The sequence below is a fragment of the Orussus abietinus genome, unplaced genomic scaffold (genome assembly GCF_000612105.2).
Source record: "Orussus abietinus isolate OABI.00-Male unplaced genomic scaffold, Oabi_2.0 scaffold399, whole genome shotgun sequence".
Taxonomy (NCBI): domain Eukaryota; kingdom Metazoa; phylum Arthropoda; class Insecta; order Hymenoptera; family Orussidae; genus Orussus; species Orussus abietinus.
The window spans coordinates 1-22494 of NW_019394818.1; the positions used below are offsets into that span (position 1 = coordinate 1).

The 22494-nt window shown below is 33.4% G+C and overlaps 8 protein-coding genes across 9 annotated transcripts; 5 read left to right on the plus strand and 3 right to left on the minus strand.

Annotated features, from left to right (window-relative positions):
• Positions 1-702: 702 nt before the first annotated feature.
• Positions 703-3552, plus strand: LOC105698932 (ras-like GTP-binding protein RhoL). Its single transcript, XM_012423582.2, has 5 exons — positions 703-915; positions 1573-1702; positions 2564-2678; positions 2812-2929; positions 3095-3552. The coding sequence occupies exons 1-5, from the start codon at positions 882-884 to the stop codon at positions 3292-3294; spliced, it is 597 nt and encodes a 198-aa protein (XP_012279005.1). The 5' UTR covers positions 703-881; the 3' UTR covers positions 3295-3552.
• A 106-nt stretch (positions 3553-3658) lies between these two features.
• On the minus strand, positions 3659-5358 carry LOC105698934 (nuclear cap-binding protein subunit 2). The gene is made up of 3 exons (XM_012423585.2): positions 5192-5358; positions 4739-5059; positions 3659-4659 (listed from the first exon to the last, which is right to left on the minus strand). The coding sequence occupies exons 1-3, from the start codon at positions 5249-5251 to the stop codon at positions 4555-4557; spliced, it is 486 nt and encodes a 161-aa protein (XP_012279008.1). The 5' UTR covers positions 5252-5358; the 3' UTR covers positions 3659-4554.
• Positions 5359-6448: 1090 nt separating this feature from the next.
• Positions 6449-7241, plus strand: LOC105698920. The gene is made up of 4 exons (XM_012423566.1): positions 6449-6481; positions 6611-6707; positions 6865-7019; positions 7176-7241. The coding sequence occupies exons 1-4, from the start codon at positions 6449-6451 to the stop codon at positions 7239-7241; spliced, it is 351 nt and encodes a 116-aa protein (XP_012278989.1).
• Positions 7242-9194: 1953 nt separating this feature from the next.
• Positions 9195-11610, plus strand: LOC105698937 (serine/threonine-protein phosphatase 2A activator). Its single transcript, XM_012423588.2, has 9 exons — positions 9195-9324; positions 9453-9566; positions 9653-9738; positions 9926-10129; positions 10217-10434; positions 10728-10852; positions 10948-11048; positions 11120-11227; positions 11301-11610. Exons 2-9 carry the CDS (start codon positions 9524-9526, stop codon positions 11427-11429), a joined length of 1014 nt encoding a protein of 337 aa, XP_012279011.1. The 5' UTR covers positions 9195-9324; positions 9453-9523; the 3' UTR covers positions 11430-11610.
• LOC105698936 (zinc finger CCCH domain-containing protein 3) lies at positions 11559-14467 on the minus strand. Its single transcript, XM_012423587.2, has 2 exons — positions 14306-14467; positions 11559-14224 (listed from the first exon to the last, which is right to left on the minus strand). The coding sequence occupies exon 2, from the start codon at positions 14124-14126 to the stop codon at positions 12447-12449; it is 1680 nt and encodes a 559-aa protein (XP_012279010.1). The 5' UTR covers positions 14127-14224; positions 14306-14467; the 3' UTR covers positions 11559-12446.
• Positions 14468-15655: 1188 nt separating this feature from the next.
• Positions 15656-16814, plus strand: LOC105698925 (ER membrane protein complex subunit 4). Its single transcript, XM_012423571.1, has 3 exons — positions 15656-15836; positions 16003-16271; positions 16372-16814. The coding sequence occupies exons 1-3, from the start codon at positions 15778-15780 to the stop codon at positions 16566-16568; spliced, it is 525 nt and encodes a 174-aa protein (XP_012278994.1). The 5' UTR covers positions 15656-15777; the 3' UTR covers positions 16569-16814.
• Positions 16815-17818: 1004 nt separating this feature from the next.
• Positions 17819-19092, plus strand: LOC105698924 (mitochondrial import inner membrane translocase subunit TIM14). Its single transcript, XM_012423570.2, has 3 exons — positions 17819-17969; positions 18479-18586; positions 18648-19092. The coding sequence occupies exons 1-3, from the start codon at positions 17967-17969 to the stop codon at positions 18864-18866; spliced, it is 330 nt and encodes a 109-aa protein (XP_012278993.1). The 5' UTR covers positions 17819-17966; the 3' UTR covers positions 18867-19092.
• A 184-nt stretch (positions 19093-19276) lies between these two features.
• LOC105698923 (growth hormone-regulated TBC protein 1-A) lies at positions 19277-21545 on the minus strand. 2 transcript variants are annotated; one of them, XM_012423568.1, is made up of 7 exons: positions 21513-21545; positions 20762-20963; positions 20424-20654; positions 20173-20333; positions 19967-20075; positions 19531-19716; positions 19277-19464 (listed from the first exon to the last, which is right to left on the minus strand). In XM_012423568.1, the coding sequence occupies exons 1-7, from the start codon at positions 21530-21532 to the stop codon at positions 19357-19359; spliced, it is 1017 nt and encodes a 338-aa protein (XP_012278991.1). In that variant the 5' UTR covers positions 21533-21545; the 3' UTR covers positions 19277-19356. The 2 variants fall into 2 exon arrangements, with proteins under 2 accessions (XP_012278991.1, XP_012278992.1); XM_012423569.1 differs by lacking the exon at positions 21513-21545 and adding an exon at positions 21352-21472.
• Positions 21546-22494: the final 949 nt, after the last annotated feature.

The window sequence follows — 22494 nt, forward strand, 5'->3', positions numbered from 1 at the left end:
TTTAGGCTTTTATCGTTATGAGTTTTTAAGATTCTTAAAATGTTCCTGAAAAATTGGAGGGATGTATGGTAGTAAACACATATTATCTTTATGTTTTTATTCCGTTACTGGTCTAGGAGTGGGGTATAATGGAAGTAATTTAATATTTCGGTATATTTTTGGTCTTCCTCTTTTAGGTGAAAGATCCAAAACGTGATATCCGAATAATAATTAACGTATTCACATAATAAGTACGTTGTCATTAACTTACCTAAACCGCTATCCGCGTACATAGTGGTAAAATATATCAATTAATTTCCCGCCGATAATTAGTTCGGAAGAGCTCAACTGAATTAATGCACTTTCAAAATAGAACTAGATGAATTCCATATATTGTTAGGTAGACCGGAAAATATTGTCGGTTCTGTTATCGTTTGATTGTCATTTGTCGGCTTATTGTGTAGTTCAAAAATGCGCTAGAAGGCCACGTGCCATTTTATGGTTATGTTTATATAATTTCTTTAAATTTTTGGCTTAGACCACTTTCATAATTAACGCTAAATGAATTCCATATAATGTTGAAATTACAACCACTATCTAATGGTTCATTTTTGACAATATCGTAGAAATTACATTTAATTAATTTAGTTTAAAATTATGTAGGGTGAAATAACTGATCAACTCATTTTTTTTTAATTTTGACTTGGTCCACTTTCATAATTATGGGCTCATATGTGGGTAAGTTTCCCACTTACGGCATTGAAATTGACTATACAGTGCAATATATAGTGTTTATAGACTCCGCTGGTAAAATTGGTCGATGAGCAGCGGGGATCAACGTTCCATTTCTGAACAGGAAACGTACAGTTGAGGGGCACAGGGTATTACGCGTTATAAATTACATGTGGACCGCAGACACTTTAAAAACCCATGCACGTACGTACACGCACAAAAGATAAAGTGTAGAAAAGCTGCGATTGGGCGTGCGTTTGCGCGCAAATTTGCACGAATGCAACGACCTACGATCATTGTAGCATTATACAATAATGTTCATTTCGTTACTTCCTAGTTACGGTACCTCTTGACGAGGGCGTTTCTCTGAAATTCTGTCGAGATTACCGATTATGCCTCGTTACACGACCCACGCGAGAGGTCAACGATTTCGGAGCATTTTTCGCGACATGAATTCCCACTTAACCCCATCAAGATATTCAATTCAAGTAACGAATCAGTTATTTCTATGGCAATTGAAACGCAATATTCCAATGTACATCTCATGGTCAGGAATAAAATGCATCGATTTACGATACGGAAGGTACTTGAACTGCACAATAGATGAGTATGAAAATCATAAGTTCATAAAAGTGCTTGAACGTCTATAGGTACTGGCTCATTGACGACGATTTCACGTCGGAATATACTGTTTTGTCAATTCACCAAATCGTAAATAATGATTTTGTACAATCATAATTAAACTGCAGTTCTTCACGTTTTTCCTTAACATTTTTTACAATTATTCGGCACCAGCTTAGATGCTGACGTGACTCTTAAAATGAGATATTAACAAAAAGTAATTTGCTTATTTTATTACAGAGGATCCAAAAATGGTGTCTCGGACCCGTCCAATCAAGATTACCGCAGTAGGGGACGGTATGGTTGGAAAAACTTGCATGCTTATCACGTACACGAACAAGAAATTTCCAACGGATTACGTTCCGACCGTGTAAGTATTTAATCGACAATTTCATCAGGCGATATGAAAGTTCGTTTCGTCCTATTTTTGCTTTATAATCCATAAACGATTCGGATGAGAAATGTCTCTCGAGGCTTTTAAGGTGAAGTGAAACCTTCTTCATATCAGTCGATTCGAATACAACACTTTTTTTTAAGGGTATTGGACCAAACTGTCCGAAACTTTGCCACACCACTCCTGATCATCTAATAATTGTCCTGATACATTCAATATTTGGATTTTTTGAACTAGTTAATTTACTCAGCCCAAATCAGAACCAAAATGGCGTCGAGTTCTCATATTTCAATCAAATATCAAAGGCTCTAATATGAGAAATGAAAATGTCAGGACAATTGTACGACAATTTAGAACACACTATTAATCGATAAACTCGCATTTGAACGGGATAAAGGCAAAAAAAGTGTTGTATGCGCATCTATGCTAAAACGATGGGAATACGAGGTCTCGAAATGAAAATTTAATTGACCTGGAAATCACAGATGGCGCAGGGAGTCCCTCTGCAGTCAATTAGGGCCCGAGAAAGCATGAATCCAGAGGATTTCTGGAGTTTTACTTCGATTTCTTGATATTTATTGTACAAAAACGACAGGTGGAGTATGCCATTTGGTACAATACCCAATATAATTCGACCCAGCTGTCAATATAAAAACGAATGTCGGCAACGTAGGCATTTAGAAAAATCTTCTTTATCGACGTCGATCAAGTTCCTCGACGTATTTCACTTCACCTTAAGCATGAAAATTCGAGAAATAAATAATAATGGCATACGCAAATTTTATCAGTATCGAATGGAAACCGAATGAATTGATTAGTTTTCCTTATTTTCGCCAGTTTCGACAACTACGCAGACAACATTTGCGTAAATGGACAGGATTTTAGCATGGCGCTGTGGGACACGGCCGGTCAGGAAGATTACGAAAGACTGAGGCCTTTGTCGTATCCAAATGTAAGTTTCATCTGTTACCAATGTTTCTGTCCGGTTTTTTCGAACGTAAATGAACTTGCTTATGAAAATCCGTTGTTAGTGGATTTTGCTCGGCTTTGAATACCAACAATTATTTATAGAATATCGTTTTCAGACCGATTGTTTCCTGCTCTGCTTCTCGGTGAGCGCTCGCAGTTCTTATGCGAATGTGTCCAGCAAGTGGTATCCTGAAATTAAGTTTCACTGTCCTAATACACCGATCGTCCTTGTTGGTAAATTTCTGTTTAATATTTACAAAATTTTACTTACCGCTACGTTTACTTTTGTATTATCTTCTTTAAGTTCATTAGTAAAAATGCATGGCATAATAATCTACGATGTGATATTTTTTATGGAAGTTTACAAATTATTTTTGACCCAACATGTTGTAATTACAGGTACCAAAGGCGATCTCAGAAACGAAGAGGGTCCGGACATAATATCATTGAGAGAATGTAAAAAAATGAAAAAGAAGATTAAAGCCTTTAAATACGTGGAATGTTCAGCAATGAAACAGGAGGGCCTGGAAGAAGTCTTCGTAGAAGCAATTAAAGCCGTCTTAAAGAAACCAAGATCAAGAAAACTTAGTTGCCTCTAGTAAAGTATTAATATGCATAACGCAAAATCGGTAAAATAAAAATGATTACAGTAACGAAAATGGAACGAAATGTTAATAATGAAGGCATAAAAATGTCTTTCACATCTACAGTCCCAAAGAGACTCTCCTGTGTGCTCATCGAAGAACTCATAACCAAAGATATTTCCTGCAACCCTCGTCTCTTGTTTTTGTATAAAAATGCGTTTAAAAAAGCCGGCTAACGTACAAATAGCCGAAATAAAAAATTTGTTAATGAAAGTGTCACTCTACAGTCACCTATTATGTAAATATATAGCATTTACTACAGCCCAAAACAGCTCAAATAAATTAAGCATAGTTTTTAAAGTCATTGAAAGAAAGGAAATTTGTATATTGATTTCTTTTATTTCACTTCAAAAAAATTTGCGTTCATAATAAAATGTACAGCGAATGTATTACTTTTACCCATACTCGACACTGATATTGTGTTTATAACGAAATGAAAATTAAATAAGGTATATCACTAATGTTTTGGAATATAGCATAAACATAGACAATGAGAGCTAAATAATATAACACAAGCTTTCTTCTATAAGTACATTTACATTTTTGATGCATGTCTACACACATGCTGTTATAAAAAACTGACAAACATTTGAAGTATTTAAAAAGTATTTTATACATTTAAACACGTTTTACGTAACTTTACATACTGGAAATCAAATTTGTGAACTAAGCTAATATTAGAGGTACTCATATGTAACATCATCTCTTATATTTTAAAGTGCTTCAATAAAATAGTATTTATGAATGTCTTTAATACAAGTAACAGAAAATGGAGCAAAATATTTATCTAATGTGCATCGATTTTATTTTTTTGTAAGTTACATTTAAAGTTAATACTTTACAAAGGTATCTCAAACCAAGATGTAAGTTAGTAACTTTGGCCTACGATTGTCTTACTTCAACAAAACGACTCTATTTCAATACTGTTATGATCAAATCTGACTTGAACAATTACATGTTAAACAGAAGATTGAAATAAAAAAAAATCCGTATTTTATTGTAACAGAACAAAGAACGCGTTTATTTTATTACTCTAATACAGACGTACTCTGAAAATTCGTATGCATTACCCATAATTGTAGAAAAAATAAATTAATTATTATCAGACTCTGAGACAGATAGTAAGTGGGACAAAGTCAAGTTCATCTTGCAAGTGTCCTACGGTATAAATTTCATAAATTCTTTAATCTTCATTTATTAAAACATATTCATGTTTTACCGACCAAAAGATCCATCCGAGATTGGTGTTACTTTCTGCTGAATAATTTTTCCATAGCCTCCTCTGCCGCTATCGAAGTCAGATCTGTACTCGTCTCTTACCTAAAATGCATGTATTAGTATAAAACTGAATCTTTACATTGTTATATGCCACGGTAGGGTTAACTTAAATTCTATTTACCTGACCACCAGTCTTGCCTCGTCCATATTGCCTGCCTTCAATAAATCCAGCATCCCAATCCGTTCTAATAATTCTATCGTCTAACCTTGTGCCATTAATATATCGCATACAATTTTCTGCATCAGCTCTAATATAATATTCAACGAAGCAGAAACCACAAGGAGTCTTTTTATATTTGTCTAATCCCATTATAATGCGCCTGATATCTCCACATTTTGAAAATAATTCATAGATCTGTTCTTCTGTCGTATAAAACGAGAGGTTGCCCACGTATAGAGTCGAGGAATTCCTCAACAGTCTGTCTTGTTCAGCTCTTGAGCCCTATAGATAAATAAGTTTAATTAGACAAACATAAATCCAATATTAAATCAAATTATAATTATCATAAATTTAAACAGTAAAATGTAGGAAAGTATGCAAGTTAACGAGGTTAGGTTGGAATAAATACTATACCTTAAAGTGCTGATCCCGGTAAGAACTTAAATCGACCGAAGGAGTTAGGACGCCAGTCATTTTGGTAAATATTTTCAAGGTTTTACTTTTTTGGTATACTCAAAGACAATAAATAGTTCCAACTCGGCACCGACAACCGACAACTTCACGCGTTTGTGCGTAATAACTACTGTAAGTTGAGAAACTGCTTAGAGGCCAATCTATGCAAGGGTCAGTGCTGCCATCTTACGAAGAGTTTTCTCACTTCATGCACTTTGTGCGCGCCATTATGGACATAGGCAGGTTGGGTAAATAAAATACATTAGGTAACCATATGTACATACATATGTACAGTAAAAATTATTTCCTTCGTTTCAGTACTTGTCGTTGAATTATTTCTTGTAGTGTAGTACTTATCATAATTTCTGTTATGCTATTTAATAAAAAGAAACGTGTATGTATATTGTGACGTGGTATATTTTTGCCACCTCACGGCAACCCCAAATTTCAGTCGACGTCTGCTTTTTGCGTTCTTTCTTTACAGGCTACTAGGTCCGACGGTCACCGACCCGAGGGAGAGAGAAAACCAGCCTAATTGTTAATTAATTTAAGTTGAGTACTTTGTTGCAATATAATTTAGCGATCCACGGGAACTCTCCCAATTTCCTGTAAGGAGTCATCCATTTAACTTTTGAGTTCCCGGGCGTGCTATCGAGCACTCGCAGGAATGTTCGAAAGGAATATTTGGCGAGGTGTTCGAGAGCTCGCCCAAATTTCTATAACGCGTAGCGAGGCTCCGATCGTCAGGACGGAATGTCAACACCGGCGACCTCTCGTAGGTCGCGCGCGTGCGCTACCGGTCATCCCCCTGGCCTGAAGAAGGAAGCCGTCGACGAAGCCTCGGCGGCCAGGCCTGTGTATGTATGAATCATGTTTGTATGTCAAGGACGAGAATATATTTCGTTTGGGACTTCTTCGGGCAGTACCTCGCCGGACATTGCCGGACATAGAGGAGCATCGCCGGACGTTGCAGGACGTCGCCTGGCGCGTTTTCTAACCGCTGGTTTAGCGGTGCGTAGCCGATCGTATTTTATCCCGCCGAAAAGTAAAAGTGGTAACGGACATGGCCCGCGCAAAATCACAAAGCGAGCCGAGGCGGTCGGCGAGCCGGCCGACTCTACCTGTTCGCCGAACAGTAAGAAACAACTTCTACCCGCCGACTCAGAATCCGTTGACAAGCCTAGAGCGGTTAGGTTTCCTAGGGAAGCAAAAAGCAGAATGCCGGAGTCCCCAATGGACATCAAAAGAGCTGTGAGCAGGCTTTGCGTTCATCACCTTGCCTTTGGGTTTATTCTTTTTTTGCTCCACACTTTCCACCTTTTTGGCAGCAGCACCTTTTCCTTTAACCGTTTTCTTTTCATCTACTGATACTGGGTGAAGCGGAAGAAGGCTAAGGGTAAAGTTGCCGAAGCTACTATGGAAGCCGAGGGTATTGAAACTACTTCTGTTGTCGAAGTCTCCCATGATAATGAAAAAGGTATATTATTACTGTTGTTTTTGTTTATGGTATTAAGCCCTATATCTTTAGAAAAGTGATACAGTTACATTCGCTTTATTATGAACGCTAGATATCGTATCTTGATGGATATTCAGAGCCACATGAACTGATTATCTTTGTATTTCTTTCTCATAAGTGAAGTCAAAAGTAGGGGCAAAAGGAAAAAAGCATCACCCAAGAAGACTAAGACAGCTGTTAAGAAGCCTAAGGGTAAAGTTGCCGAAGCTATCATGGAAGCCGAGGGTATTGAAACTACTTGTGATGTCGAAGTCTCCCATGATAATGAAAAAGGTATATTATTACTGTTGTTTTTGTTTATGGTATTAAGCTCTATATCTTTACAAAAATGATACAGTTACGTTCGCTTTATTATGAACGCTAGATATCGTATGTTGATGGATATTCAGAGCCACATGAACTGATTATCTTTGTATTTCTTTCTTATAGGTGAAGTCAAAGGAAGGGATAAAAGGGAAAAAGCTAAAAATGACAACGTTAAACCAGTATCAATAGATGAAAAGAAAACGGTTAAAGGAAAAGGTGCTGCTGCCAAAAAGGTGGAAAGTGTGGAGCAAAAAAAGAGTAAACCCAAAGGCAAGGTGATGAACGCAAAGCCTGCTCACAGCTCTTTTCATGTCCATTGGGGACTCCGCTAGGGATTCCGGCATTCTGCTTTTCGCTTCCCTGGGAAACCTAACCGCTCTAGGCTTGTCAACGGATTCTGAGTCAGCGGGTAGAAGTTTTTTCTTACTGTTCGGCGAACGGGTAGAGTCGGCCGGCTCACCGACCGCCTCGGCTCGCTTTGCGATTTTGCGCGTGCCATGTCCGTTATCACTTTTACTTTTCGGCGGGATAAAATACGATCGGCTACGCACCGCTAAACCAGTAGTTAGAAAACGCGCCAGGCGACGTCCTGCAACGTCCAGCGATGTTCCTCGATGTCCGGCGAGGTACACGGGGCTCCGTCGATGGTTTCCTCCTGGTCCGCTCTGCCCTCTCCGGCCGTGTAGCGTACTAGCGGCAGGAGCAGTGCGGTTTGTTAAATGATAATGTACCGAATTTTTTAAAATGATATAACAAAACATGTTTTATTAAATGTTAACAAGTTTCTTAGCGATTCAATTGTTCCATCCACTGAACCGAAGTTAGAATATTATCTTAGCTTAAAAAAAATAGTTTCTAAATATATATACAGTGAAATGTCGTAGGACAATTTACTATGCATCAACTTTCGGACATAGAAACGAAATCGTGATTTCATGTCTCTTATATATTAACGTTCTACACCATTCTTCGTATTCCTCAAATTGGTTTCAATTTTAGATAAGTGATAAATATCTTTGAATACTATTAAGAAGCAATTTATAGGATGAACCATAGTTTTGATATAATTTTTTCTGTAGATGCCCCAATAGACTCCAAGTTGAGGGTAAATAAGTACAAAAAATTAGAAATATTAGGTCGACACTCAAGAAACAAGTTTTTTTTTTCTAATAGAAAATACAATCTGCTATTAGGAACACCATGTGCAACCCTCATCAAACAGATGTCCTCGTATTTTTTAGTAACTCACACTGAAAAAAAAAGGAGAGTAAATTCATCTAATTTTCTGAGTTAAATGTGGCGAACTCAATAAACTAGTTTACTCAATTTAGATTTGGAGCTATCAATTCTGTTTCATTTAAGTTTGGAGTTGATTCAAATACCAAATTTGATTTTACACTAAATGTAAGTTGAACCAACTCGCTTATTGAGTTCGCCATATGTAACTCAGAAAATGAGTTGAATTTACTCATTTTTTTCCCCGTGCAGAAGTAAAACAACATAACTAGAAATTCATGAAAGAAAACATAAATGCTAGTCTTTGTGAATGTCTTAAAATACTTTTTATTCTCCTTAAAAATAAGAAGCCAATATAAAACTGTATAAATTTCTTTAATATCTGTCAAAGTTATTTGGTCTCGTTTTTCTCGCTCGAGTGCAGTCTGAAAGATTTCATGGGTGTCATTTTTATACACTCGATGGCCAATCTGCTTAACGTCGTTTCTAACCATCTTTTCTCGATTTGCCCCGACTAATACACTGAAAAGGAAATCAATTGCTAGAAAATTTATGGTTTAATTTTTCTCAACCTGACCTCAAATACATTACTGTAAAATGTAATTAAAAGATTGAAGTATGCACGAATTGAACGCATAACGCTGGAAAACCATAATATAAAAAATAAGTTTATGAAGCAATGAGAAAACCACAGGATTGCTCGTTAATTTTTAAATTTGATTACATGAACACATTGAAAATTTTTATTAATTGTTTTTGTTTATAAATATTTATTTTCTTTAGGAAATCCATTCTGCCCCTCGAGCGATTCGAATTCCGCGCTGCTCCCGCCGCTGGTACGGTGCGCGGCCGGAGAGGGCAGTGCGGACCAGGTGCAAGCCATCGATGGACTCCAGCGTACATACTTCCGCAGTGTGCTACGTTTGTTGCTGATCACTTTTTTAGGCTACAGGAAATAGATTTCGGAACATTGCCCATGAAAGATGTTTCATTCTTTAAATTGATTCTTTAGCGCCGCCTTTGAAACAATATCAAGGTTAAGAAGAATTATCAGCCGTTTGTCAATCTGGTGACATTATTTTTACATAAAGTGATCATAAAGGAGCTTTTAGTGTTTACTTAATGCATGTATGTTTCTAAACTGCATAGAATTAGTTTTTACAGGTTAATATTTTGTTTGCTTTAAAAAGAAAGGTTGTACCTTTCATTTTCAAAAAAATTGTAAAAATATCATCATGTCAGGAACGACATTCCCATTAAAGGAATTACCACTTTCACGTGAGTACTATTGTTTATTTTTATACAAATATACACACAAACTTTTAGTGATAATTGTTCAAAGAAATTCTTTATTTCCTTTACAGTTGATGATCATGAATTTGTTGTGCCACAGAAAGCAATCAAAGTACCTGCTGACATGTCAATTTGGCAGAAATCGGAGGCATTTTTTGTATGTTCTGCTTTTTATTCTTATCCATTCATTTATTACAAAGGCACTTATATATAAGTGCAATATATCTTTCTTCTATTAACTTGTTTATGTTTAACAAGAAATTGCATTCTTCAGTTCTTCGAATAACTTTTAAATTAGCAGAGCATGTTATCTTATTTTTCAAAATTCATCCAAATTATTTCAGGAATACATGGGTTTTATATTGGCTTTAAATGAATCTGTTCAAGGAAAAGCCTTAAATGCAGATTGCCCGCAATCTGTTTGCGTTAAAAAGATTATAGAAATGTTAGAGAAGTTCGATGAATGGATCACAGAAATTCCTCCAGCGGAACAACCACAACGCTTTGGCAATAAATCATTTCGTATTTGGCATGCCAAGTTACAATCGGTATTAATATTACTTACGGTTAATTTTTTTATATAATAAAATAAAATCCCCAGATGTACAAAACTCAGAAAATCAATTATATTTCAGAGTGGAATCGAGGAATTAAAAACAGTATTACCAAGTCAAATGCACCGTGCTATACCTGAAATAGTAGAATACATGTATGAAGGATTTGGAAATCCTACACGTATAGATTATGGAACTGGACATGAAATGGCCTTTATTATGTTCTTGTGTTGTCTGTTTAAAATTGGTGCTTTTAAACCCGATGATAGAACTGCTGTTGCTATTAAAGTATTCAACAGGTAAAATATAAATGGATGAAATGCACTTATGTATTTGCACATGGAGTTTATTAAAATACAGAAAATATTTGATTGCAGTACATTTATTTACAATATTTTAAAACTTCATGATTCCGTAAACACAAATCATGTCTATCTGTGATACTATATAAAATTTGTTCATTACAATATCATTGAACTGTTCATTGATTTAGTTTTATTAAAAATCATCTTATTTACATTTGTATTCATTGTTTCAGATGATGTATGTTAAATTCATAAATATGTCTTTATTCATATGTCTTTTGTTCTAGGTACCTTATTTTAGTGCGTAGGCTGCAACTGGTTTATCGCATGGAGCCTGCTGGCAGTCATGGTGTTTGGAGCTTGGATGATTATCAGTTTGTTCCATTCATTTGGGGAAGTGCCCAATTAATTGGTAGGTCATTAAATATACTTCTGCATCATGTTTATATATAAGAAAATTGACGTAGTATATCTTACTGAAATAAAGTTGCAATCCTTATATTTTAGGTCACCCACGCATTGAACCTCATCATTTTGTGGAACAAGATGTTGTCGAATTATATGGCAAGCAATATATGTTTTTAGGATGTATTGATTTTATCTTGAAGGTAAAATGCTTGATTATCTTTTAGATTTCCTTCAAAAATTAGGTTTATTAAGTAATGAAATTTATTTACAGGTAAAGACGGGACCTTTCGCTGAACATTCAAATCAATTGTGGAATGTTAGTGCAGTTTCATCGTGGTCAAAAGTAAACAGTGGACTTACTAAGATGTACAAAGTTGAGGTAAAGATTCCTTTTAAGCACTAAGTCACAAAATCAGTAGTTTGAAATGAAAATAAACATCTTTGTTTTGCAGGTACTAGCCAAGTTTCCAGTAATTCAGCACGTTCTCTTTGGTTCGTTGTTTTCAACAAAAGCAGCACCAAGTGGTACTAATACGAGAGTACCCCGTCTCAGTCAAAACCCTCCTGCTCCACCCAAGTAATGATTCCGATTTGCATTGAAAATATACATGTCCCAATTTGCTGTTGTAGTTTGTAATAAAGATATTTTATTTATAATAAAACTGTACATTACAAATTTAAAATACAGTTCTTTTCAATATTATTAAATGTTTTCCTAAAGAACTTATAGATTTATTAAACTAATTACATGGTTTTACTGAATGCAAATTCATTACTTCTACCCATCGCCGCATTTGTACACATATATTACATTTTTGAAAAGATTGTTTTTATCTTAACCATATTGTAAAGACAGAAAACAACTTCAATTTTATTTAGACTCAACTAAACGGTAACTATAGTAATTTTAAAATTTAAATAAACCAACAATGTTCATTTTCCACTTAGTTAAAAATTGTTACTGTAATTTGAGTTCTCAATACAGCTTTACTCTTTACTAATAGGATTTTTGCATGTCAAGCAAAAATATACAAAAACAATGTAGAACATATATCCACTGTTCAATGAACATATAAAACAATAAAATTTAAATCTTGGTGTGTATCGCACTTATTAAAGTGGAAGATGATTCGTTAATTGCACAAATATTATTTCAAGGACACAGGAATTGACAACACATAGTTACTTTATATTAATATTTCTAGATGTATACGTACAAAAGCTACAGTTCTAATAAATTCCAAGCCCGATTAATTGAATAAGGCAATATAAAAATAGTGTAAGTATATAAATCCTGCTTCTTAAAATTATGATATTTCATGTCAAATTTAATTACTAAATGAATTAACACTATAGTTCTTAAAAAATAATAAAAATAACGAATGTCCCATTAATTGAGCATGACTCATGTCATATAATATCAAACCTGATCTCTAAGCGAAAAATAAAGTTTATAAAATACATTTTCATTTTATTAAATATTAACAAAAATGTTAGGACCTTATTAGTTGCATTTTAAAAATATCTACCACATTTTCATAAATAAACCTAGCCACATAATTAAATCATACACATTTGAAAAATAAGTTTCTTTAAAATTAATTAATAGGGATATATGAAGGTAATGGTCCTAAGGGGACCTTTCTGGGACAATCACATATGTTCATTTTGTCTTCAATAATATTGCTACAATCCATTTGAACATCATCATTTTTTTCTTCTGATTCCGAGCCGCTTATCTTACTATTTTGTACATTTTTCATGATTTCAATTTTTTTCATAATGCTTTGTCTTTTATTATCAATACATTGTTGCGGACTATCAGTCTCATCATAATATCGCTTCCTATTTTCTGGGGATTGTAGAGCTTTGTCAGGAACTGATTGTTTTGTAAGTTCAACCTTAGATATACTACGGTTCCTTTTAAATAACTTACTTGGTTGCTTTTTAGCTGGAATAGCTGATTTATGAGGATACGGACACTTCTTACCTTTTGCGCACATTCCTGTTTTATCAAATTCTGGACATACGTACACATGCCGACGTTTGCACTTACTTGCCTCGGCACAGTACCCTCTTAGGAACTCCGTGCATATAGGTGTATCTTTAGAAACTTTAACATGAAGGTAGGGACAAGCTTCACGATTGCAACAACCCTCTAAGAAATATTTACAAGTGGGCATCTTCTCTGGACCAATGTTATGCGATAATGGGCAATTGTCTAAAAGACATTTTCCTTGCAAAAATTTTTGACATAATGCTACTTGTTTTTTGTCGTGAAGCTTTGGACATGTGCCTTTCGCCTGATTTGCACAGTATCCAAATCTTTGAAACAATAGACAAGGTAGATTATTCTTTTGCATCTTATTTCGTAAAATTTGTATACTTTTTTGTTTGACTTTGTTAATTGTTTTTCTTACTACCACTGAATCATTCCTGATATATTTCTTTTTCTGAACATTGGTTCTATCAATCTTATACTTATTCACTTGGACAGATCTGATTGTGTCAAGATGAGTACTTAATTTATTTGTTGTGTCCTTGATAAGCTTATATCGCGACGAAACCTTTATTTTCCATGGATTGGTACATGTCTGCAATCGGTTTTTCTTGGGATTCAAAGGTGACACATTAGATGTACGTTTGTTATGTTTCACGCGAATAATTTTCCTTTGCGATAACGAAATAAAGTTTGTGCCCACAGTCTTTCTTGGAGTTACATTAAGTGAATTTCGAATGAGTTTCGTTTTAGATCGTATGACATAATTACTTTCGCCAGTAGTTCCTTTATTTAAAGGTAAACTACATTGCTTGGAAGATATAGATGTGGCAGAAGATAATTTCCTCATCAGCACAGGATTTACGTATACTGATTTTTTAATTTTTATAGCTTCACTTGATTGTTTGGTGCTTTGTTTACTCTCTGCTATTTTAACATTTTCTTCAGGTTTACATGGAAGTACGATGTTTTTCATTAATTTTGGATTTAAATACACTGATGGTTTTACCTGCATTTTTGGATTAAAATGGATTGTAGAACATTTAGGCTTAAAATTTGGATTTATATATACATTCCTAGACTCCAGAAGAGATTGCGTAGAAATATATTTGCTTTGATCTTGCAAATTTGGACCAATATTGGTTACGCATTTGATCAAATGTTTTCCAATTCTCGCACCAGAGTCATTTTGTAGTGCACAATACGATGTATGCTGTGATGTACAAACGGTAGCTTTTTCATGAGAACACACTGCATCTGAATGTATTATATTAGACATTGTTTTGAAACAATTCTGCTCTGTGTCATCCAATAGATATATATATATCTTCCATATGGAGTATGTCCTTCGTCAACGTACGAATCTTAGCACTCCAACTGTGTTGCATAGAATATTCTTCCGTTATTAAACCTTGTTTAAAAACCTCTACGGATTGTAAATATTTACAATCAATTTACCTCTTGCCGATTTTCCAAAAAGGCTTGGGAACTTTTGGATTCTATACGATTATATTCAGCTTCGTTAAAATTTCCCACGTTTTATAGATCGTAACTCTTAACCAAACAAAAGTAGACAACTGCTGAAACCACTGATATGAAGTAAAGTGGATACGGAATTGGGGCCCTAGTCATCGAGATAATATTAAAAGGAGTGAATGTATGGGTGGTGGGGGACGCAACGGAGGCGCTTTGAGATGAGTCGAACTGGGTGGGGGCAAAATAATACGTATAAACAGTGGTGTAAACAAATTTGCACATCTGGCCGTTTATTACATATTTTTGACGAGAGCGCTCATTTCTCGCACTTTCACCTCACGTGGGTTTATTCGCCGAATTACGTATTCGTTATATGAAAGAACGAGATCACTAGCACTTCCGGTCTAGTAATATTGAAATAAAGGTACAAACCTTGTAAATCGAAAATTGTGAGAGGTAGTGGGTTGTAGCCTAGTTATTATTATTNTAACGTTCTCTTAAATTCTCAATGTTCCCGGTAACTTACGATATGTTTCACAGTTACCTTCTCCAATTTAATGTTACCGAGAATTTTCGAACTCTAGTTACACAACACTGAATGCCGCCATATTATGATCACTGAACAGTCCATTCAGCAGAAAATCGCAACATGTTCCCAACTCATCGGTAACCGCTTTTCTCCTCCGAATGCACCCATTGTTGAGAGGTAGTGGGTTATAGACAGGAAAGGCGGGAAGATGGAAAGCTGTTAAAAGTAAAGAAGAGGACTCGAGTCTATCTATATTTTTTAAATATGTATTACATTCACATTTACATGTATGTATGTACAAAAGTATGTGTCTCCGTAGTAACTTAATATGCTCACTAACGCAATCTATGAACAAACAGCGGATTTGAGCTTATACACCTGGTATATCTGAGAAGTCAAATCGTTGGTGAAAGTATTCTCCGAATTAGGTGTACCGATTCGTTTCAAATTTTACCACGTGAATATGGGGCCCTAAAGAAGTTCTTAAAACTCACGAAATTTCAATTTTCATCAAAAATTAATTTATCATGGACTAGAACTAACATGGCGTGGTCCGTGCACATGTTCCATGTTTTACCTGGTTTTACGCATCTAGAAGGCTGAGAAACGAAAATGAAGAGTTTCAGGACCTAGCTCGAACAATTTAAAATACTTGGTTTAGACCCGATAAATCCCGGATCTCGAATACAATGGAGACGTATTCAAAATATGCTAATTGCGATTGCTGCGCCAACTGCGAGAGAACCTAGAAATAAAAGGTACATACTCTCAAAGGTCCTCAATTTATAGAACGATTCCTTAGGTAGAGTGTTCCATCTATAGTTTCTCAGTGTTCGACATAACCTTAATATTGTGTTGGCCGATTTTGATATAAGCAGAGTTTAAATTTTCGTGCATCGTTAGTGCTAAGAAATTCTATTGCACCATGACCACAGCAAAACAGAGTGTGAAGAAACAAAAATGGGCTTTGGATTTTTCTCAAAAGTATAATCAGATATCACTTCCTGTTTTGTCATGTCAATCGAAACTTGAATAATCCATTTTCAATGAATTGTTTCTGTATTTGCAGCCACTTATGTTATATTCACAATTTGCTTTATATTAATTTGAATATGATTTAGTCAATAGTTAATTATAACTTGTTTTACAGAGCCAAGTTTGACAAGAGTGAGCTGCCATTTCCTCCAGGCCAATATGTAGGAACGGGGTACATGCAAACAGTAGATCATCAGAGAGAATCGGATTGGAATCATTTAATAATAAAGAAATCCTGGGATTTAGCTCTAGGTCCTCTTAAACAAGTACCTATGAATTTGTTTATTATGTACATGGCTGGTAACTCCATATCCATTTTCCCTATTATGATGGTTGGAATGCTTATCATAAGACCTGTGAAAGCCTTATTTACGTTACAACAAAGTAAGTTCTTTATTAACTAATTGAATGCTTTGGATTTTTTATATATTTTAACATTCATAAGTAAACATTCTCATTTATGATGAATTTTGAATTTTTTCAGCTTTCAAAGTGATAGAAGGAACTCGTGTGTCAGGTCAAAAACTTGTCTTCTTCTTAGGACAATTGGTTAACATAGCATTAGCATTATACAAGTGTCAGTCAATGGGACTACTTCCTACGCATGCTTCAGATTGGTTGGCATTTGTTGAACCTCAAATTCAAATTGAATATTCTGGTGGTGGATTTATATACATATAAAATAAACTATACACAAATTTATTGAATTATCAATTGTATTTGCACAGAGAATAAATTATTATCTATATATAGTTTCAATTGTAATCTTATCCTTTAATAGTGGCATTTTTTAATTTTATGTATAAAAACCTTGGCTAAGTGAAACTTATAACAGTGACAAAGATAATATTCTACATTATTTACAGAATTCTTAATAAAAAATACAATTATACAGTATTATATCATTTTGCAGGTTGATGCTAAAATTACTTTTTTCTATGGTCATCTGCGAACTCCCTGATTTTTTCTATAATTTTACCAGGATCGTCCACTCTTGGAATCTGTTAAAACAAAAATGACTGTCATCATTAACATAATTATCAAAACTATCCTCATGACTGTAATATTTATATATATTAGGTTGAATAAAAAGTTTGTGCACAATAGGATATAGAAAGACTTCATTAAAAACACACAAACTTTCCATTCAACTCAATACATGTGTAAAAAATCAAGAAAATTGTTTTCGTACCTCTTACTAATTTATTTAAATGATAGTAATTCATTCTTACGACACTGTTAATTGTATATATAGTTATTAAGTATCACAAAGTAGAATTCACTAATGACATTTTTAATGGAAAATGAAAAACTGTTTTATGAGTTTAAGTTTAAGACATGAATCTGTTGTTTTAAGTACCAAAAATCCGTGTCCTATTCGTGAGGCTTACTCAGAAATAACAAAGAAATTTACTCATCATGATACCTCATAATTTTGGCTGATATATATTCCTGCATAAATTCCAATTCCCAAGGTTACCTGAAATCAAATAATATCTTTAAAAGTGAATTTGCGTTTGTAGTTGTCGATTATGATTGATGGCTTACCAAAAATTTTATCATGTTGACTTAGGTAATAGTAACCTTACTAAACCCGTCAAAGGAGTAATTTTGAGGTTAGAATCTATAATACCAATGAATTCGGACTACTACACGTAACTGAAGTCTAGATAAAAGATGTCTGACTTTATCCGAACTATCTTAAGAGTTCTAAAATATTCGAAGAGAAATTGTATGTATGTACCTAATCTGCATGACTTGTACCATAAAGAAGTATAAAAATTATGTTTTACGTAGAGGAGTGGCAAAAAGAAATATGTTAGAGCAAATAGGAAACATCAAGGTGATTTACCATTCAAAACTTGACTGACCAATATGGCCGTCCTACCCCTCCCTTTCCTACACTCAGCTTCCCCCCCTGATCTAAGCTGGTTTTGAGCTCCGAGATTATTCTCTGTTATTCTCTGGCTATATTCTTACGTCCGTGGTTCTACCAGGTTCTACCACGTGCTATTTAGCATTGCCGTCTATTTCAATCAAGTTTGGAAGGCATCTGCGTTTATTTTGTGAAACGGTAAAATGGTAAGAAAATTGAAGATTTATTTCGATGTGAACAGTACACTGTTGTAAGAGATTTATTTACTCTTAAAAACTGGAAAGTTATTTTTTTCCACACAATTAGCTCATTAAAACGTGACAGCCTAAAGAAGACAAACTATTTTTAAAAATTGTAATTACAAAACGAAGTTCAGAGATGTTTTCATGACAATGTCACCTGGACACTTTACGTAGAGTCCGATAATAAATAGAAATTCATTTCTATGTTAATACATAAAATTACTCTTAGTTTTGCATAACTGTTCATTTTAAGAAACAGTAGAGGTTAGGTTGCATATTTTTATTCTGAAATGCCATTTTTGTTTCCTTTTTTCATACTATTTAGTCCTATTACACTAATGTATTAATAATTAATTCGTTGAACATGTAAATGTATAAAATGTATTTGTCATTATGTACTTAGCGCTTAAAATATGTGTAAGGTTATCATGTTAAACCTGAAATTTATTTTGATATATAGTTCTGTTTCTTAGTCTAGTACCGTTATAGTCGCAGGCATTGGACTTGCTGCAATAGGGTTTGCAGGACGTTATGTTGCTAAGAAATTACCATCTCTGATGAAAAATATGCCAAACGCACAGGTAAGTTATTTAACTAATACATGTGTAAAATTTAAAAACTATATATATGTGATTATTTTAGACATTGGCAAACACAAAATACTATAAAGGTGGTTTTGAATCGAAGATGACCAAGCGCGAAGCAAGTCTTATTTTAGGAGTGTCACCAGTTGCAAACAAAGCAAAAGTAAAAGAGCAATTTAAAAGGGTAATGGCAGCAAACCATCCTGACCGCGGAGGTTCTCCATATCTAGCAGCAAAAATTAACGAAGCAAAAGATTTACTTGAAAAATCATCATAACAGTACCTTTTAGAATTTATATTCAATTAGTATATAGTAATTATTTAAATTAGTGTATCAATTTCGATGTACATATTTTCTGACACGAGTCATGTTTTATGTTTAATACAGGCGATAGTAAATAACTTATTTCTAATGTATTTATAATACCAATACCTGTTTTTTTGTTCATTTGTAGTTCTCTAATACTGATTCATAAGAAATAGACAAATGAATAACAGGTAAAGCCTATCGATCCTGCGATTTGCGCTTATTTTCAACAATGTCCTATATAACATATATGATTGTAGGTACAAAGTATACAAATACACGTTCTGTCCAGTCTTGAAAAAATTTCATCATATGCAATGTACTTAAAAAAAACGAAAGTATGTTGTGAAATAAAATTATATACATTTGAAAGACTGCAGTTGTATAAAACTTAGTAGATATATTTGATGCCATCTTGACTAGAGTATGTTTGTGAGTAATATATTTTGTGAAATCAGTACTACCGCACCAATTTTGCTTGTTTCTGTTCCATGTGTTGTTGGGAAATTTTTGTCCGCAATTTTACTATTAAACTTCCAGGAAATGATCCAGGCACTTTAAAGATACTCTGAAAATAAAGAAAATACAACATTGAGGAATGATAAGATTTATAATTATTAGAGGAATTTTGTACCTGCATAAAGTCATGACATCGTAAAACGATACTGTCTTTTGTGATTTCTTTAAAACATTCAGCTAGTGTTGAAAAGTCTTTGCATGATAGCAAATTTTCTCTATTCCTTTTAATAAGAGTTAGTGCAACTCGAAATATTATCTTACTGCCTTCGTAAAAAAGGCAATCCCATATTCGCAATGTGGTCTATAACAAAAAAATTCAGAAGTTGAATATATTATGTTTTGAATGTTTATGAAACCTAATATGAATATATTATGTTTATGAAACCTAATATGAATATATTAGGTTTATTGCAGAATATGTCACAGTTGTAGAAAAATTTATCTTATATCATAGATCAGTTTTGTAAAAAAATTCAGGCTGTGTAAAAAATTATTCTTATTTTGAGTGTGTTTAAATGTAGACAAAATTACAAATTTATTCATGTTCTTACCTCTATAGGTAAAACTTCTGCAAATAAACATACAAACCACTTTGTGGTAATAACTGCCCATGGTAATCCTATGTCTGTTACATGTTGGTAAATATCAGGCATTTTAATTCTAAAACAAAAAGAATACATTTTGTTAGTATATTCAGTAACATCTAGAGAATATGGTGATACTGATTTCACATTGAAACATAATACAAGCATCATACTTGACAAGTTCTGCAAGAACATCGATATCTGTGAGGAGTCCATCCATAGTAGGTGTATAATAATCTGGAAGAATTTTTTCAATCATCGTCTTCAATAACCAGAATGCTGTTTCTTCACTTTTTGTTACTAATAACAATAATCCCGCTATATAATTTAGTCCCTAAAGAAATAAAGTTGTACATTTAAAGTGTTAAATTATATTAATGCAGCTTTTTGTTAATTCTCCTATTTTGTACTCATTATAGATTACCTGGCAATACCCAACATTAGTGTTCTGATGAGCAAAAGCCAGTAATATATTAAATAACTGCTGCTGTTGATTTTCTATATTATTAAAAAATATATTGTCTGGAAATGTACGTGGTAGGTCAGTTTTTATAATATCACTGATCTCACGATTATGTGGCCCTTCCAATAACTTCTGATATAAATTAGGAGATGCATTTCTTAGTTCTTCTCCACCACTCACAGCTAGCCAAACCTAAAATATAGTAAGTTATATATTTCTAAATAATAATTAATTTATACAAAATTAACATTATGTTAGAAAATTAACAATCAACATGTATGTATTAAAATAATTCATACCATTCCCCTATGTTCTCCTGGAATGCCTTTACGGATATAACGCTTTATTGTAATACTCCTTTGTAGAGACTTTCCTTCCCCAATGATTTCGGACCATTTCTTCGCTCTTTTGGCTAACACTACTAAATATTCTGACATAAACTCCTCGTAAGGTCCATAATCAAAATCTTGTGGTCTTTCGAACCCATATTCATCCACATTACTGTAAAATAAAATATATTTTTAATTACTTATTATTATATTCATAAAAAAATACATTCCCAATTTATTGATCGAAGATGTGGTAATTAGTAATCATTTGTTGTAAAACATCTGGTACTACAGAAATTGATTGTTTAATTTAATATTTCTATTAAACAATCAAGATTGGGTGCAGATCAATTATACATTAACTATCAAAAGCATTTAAGTGCAGTACAGTATCTAAATCTTCAACAGTTTATTTAATATTAACATTTAGGCAGTGTATTACAAAATATTTGAATACAATAGCACGTATAAAAATAATCTTTCATAAGACAAAATAAAAGCTTCATTCTAAAATGTACATAATTGTAATAATCAATAAAATAATTTTTCAGAGGGAGTACCTGTCAATCTAACCTCAAAAGAATGCCAAATAATAAAGCAAATAAGCAAAATAAAGCGTTCTTTATGATTCATTTAGTATATGCACTTCTACAATTGTCATACATATATCTGAAATGTAAATCAGAATACTTTTCACTTTAATCGACAGTTTTTTGTTTACCTAAAGCATGAAGTTGCCATGCCCAAAGTGGGAGGAACGGTGTCATTTACAAGTGTGCGATTTTACACGAGAAAGTATCCGTAAAGATTGTCACTGTGTAGGCAAGGCGCTTAGTATAAAATTTATTCAAGCTTAACATAAATAAAATCTTTCGAGATTCACACAAACAGTAAACGGACTTACAAACGTTTTTAACAAGAATAAGTGGACCAAGCAGCTACTTGAATTGAGATTAAACAAGTGTAAGAATAATACATTTGGTGTACTGTACATTCCCCACGCGTGTTAAAGATAACACATTCATTTGTTTATAATCCGAAGTAAAGTATTTATTATTTAGATAATAGTTTGTACATTTATCATGCGTAATGGAAGACATATGTCATTTGTTGCGTGCTGTTTTCCCTTCATATTTTCACAAACGTAAGAATTAAAATTTTCAATACATATTTAGAGTATAATCTTTACTTTTGTGGTATATTTATTGCATATGGCGTTTTAATGTTTTGTTTTGAAACCTGATTTCTTATGAACTATTTAATAATAAGTAAGTGAATCTTTAAAGATTTGTCTGTGGCAGTCTGGATGTCATAAAAAATTCTATGGAAACATTATTCGCGTACTTCCAAGTTGTCATAAACTTCAATTTATTCATTTTTCATTTATATATAAAAATAAATAAGTAAAATTGGGTATTTCACATTATTAAAACGAGTAACATATTTTTTAACTGGAATAAACGTTCTGTTTCATGCGTTGTTACACAATTTTTGCCCATTTTGTTATAATTATATAACAACAACGATGAAAAATTGATAATATCATATGCTATGAAATATTAAATCAAATGTATTATTGTTTTTAAAAACTATTAAATTCTATGATACATTTTTTCGTTTTTATTTAAGTATATTAATATGTAGAATTATAAAAATTAATATTGGATGACATATTAACAATTTGCAAATCTAAGAGGGTGGCT

Bases quoted from the DNA above. Each gene is read 5' to 3' on its own strand.
- LOC105698932 (XM_012423582.2), top strand. From the start codon at position 882: ATGTGGACCGCAGACACTTTAAAAACCCATGCAC. The intron at 1,703-2,563 runs GTAAGTATTTAA...TATTTTCGCCAG, and splicing joins ACGGATTACGTTCCGACCGT to TTTCGACAACTACGCAGACA. The intron at 2,679-2,811 runs GTAAGTTTCATC...TATCGTTTTCAG, and splicing joins GGCCTTTGTCGTATCCAAAT to ACCGATTGTTTCCTGCTCTG.
- LOC105698934 (XM_012423585.2), bottom strand. From the start codon at position 5,251: ATGACTGGCGTCCTAACTCCTTCGGTCGATTTAAGTTCTTACCGGGAT. The intron at 5,060-5,191 runs GTATAGTATTTA...ATTTATCTATAG, and splicing joins ACCGGGATCAGCACTTTAAG to GGCTCAAGAGCTGAACAAGA. The intron at 4,660-4,738 runs GTAAATAGAATT...CATGCATTTTAG, and splicing joins GAGGCAAGACTGGTGGTCAG to GTAAGAGACGAGTACAGATC.
- LOC105698920 (XM_012423566.1), top strand. From the start codon at position 6,449: ATGCCGGAGTCCCCAATGGACATCAAAAGAGCT. The intron at 6,482-6,610 runs GTGAGCAGGCTT...TACTGGGTGAAG, and splicing joins CAATGGACATCAAAAGAGCT to CGGAAGAAGGCTAAGGGTAA. The intron at 7,020-7,175 runs GTATATTATTAC...TCTTTCTTATAG, and splicing joins CTCCCATGATAATGAAAAAG to GTGAAGTCAAAGGAAGGGAT.
- LOC105698937 (XM_012423588.2), top strand. From the start codon at position 9,524: ATGTCAGGAACGACATTCCCATTAAAGGAATTACCACTTTCAC. The intron at 10,435-10,727 runs GTAAAATATAAA...CTTTTGTTCTAG, and splicing joins GCTATTAAAGTATTCAACAG to GTACCTTATTTTAGTGCGTA. The intron at 10,853-10,947 runs GTAGGTCATTAA...CTTATATTTTAG, and splicing joins GGGAAGTGCCCAATTAATTG to GTCACCCACGCATTGAACCT.
- LOC105698936 (XM_012423587.2), bottom strand. From the start codon at position 14,126: ATGTCTAATATAATACATTCAGATGCAGTGTGTTCTCATGAAAAAGCT.
- LOC105698925 (XM_012423571.1), top strand. From the start codon at position 15,778: ATGACCACAGCAAAACAGAGTGTGAAGAAACAAAAATGGGCTTTGGAT. The intron at 15,837-16,002 runs GTATAATCAGAT...CTTGTTTTACAG, and splicing joins GCTTTGGATTTTTCTCAAAA to AGCCAAGTTTGACAAGAGTG. The intron at 16,272-16,371 runs GTAAGTTCTTTA...GAATTTTTTCAG, and splicing joins CTTATTTACGTTACAACAAA to CTTTCAAAGTGATAGAAGGA.
- LOC105698924 (XM_012423570.2), top strand. The intron at 18,587-18,647 runs GTAAGTTATTTA...TGATTATTTTAG, and splicing joins AAAATATGCCAAACGCACAG to ACATTGGCAAACACAAAATA.
- LOC105698923 (XM_012423568.1), bottom strand. From the start codon at position 21,532: ATGGCAACTTCATGCTTTAG. The intron at 20,076-20,172 runs GTATGATGCTTG...TTTTTGTTTTAG, and splicing joins GTTCTTGCAGAACTTGTCAA to AATTAAAATGCCTGATATTT. The intron at 19,717-19,966 runs GTAAGAACATGA...TTTTTGTTATAG, and splicing joins CAGAAGTTTTACCTATAGAG to ACCACATTGCGAATATGGGA.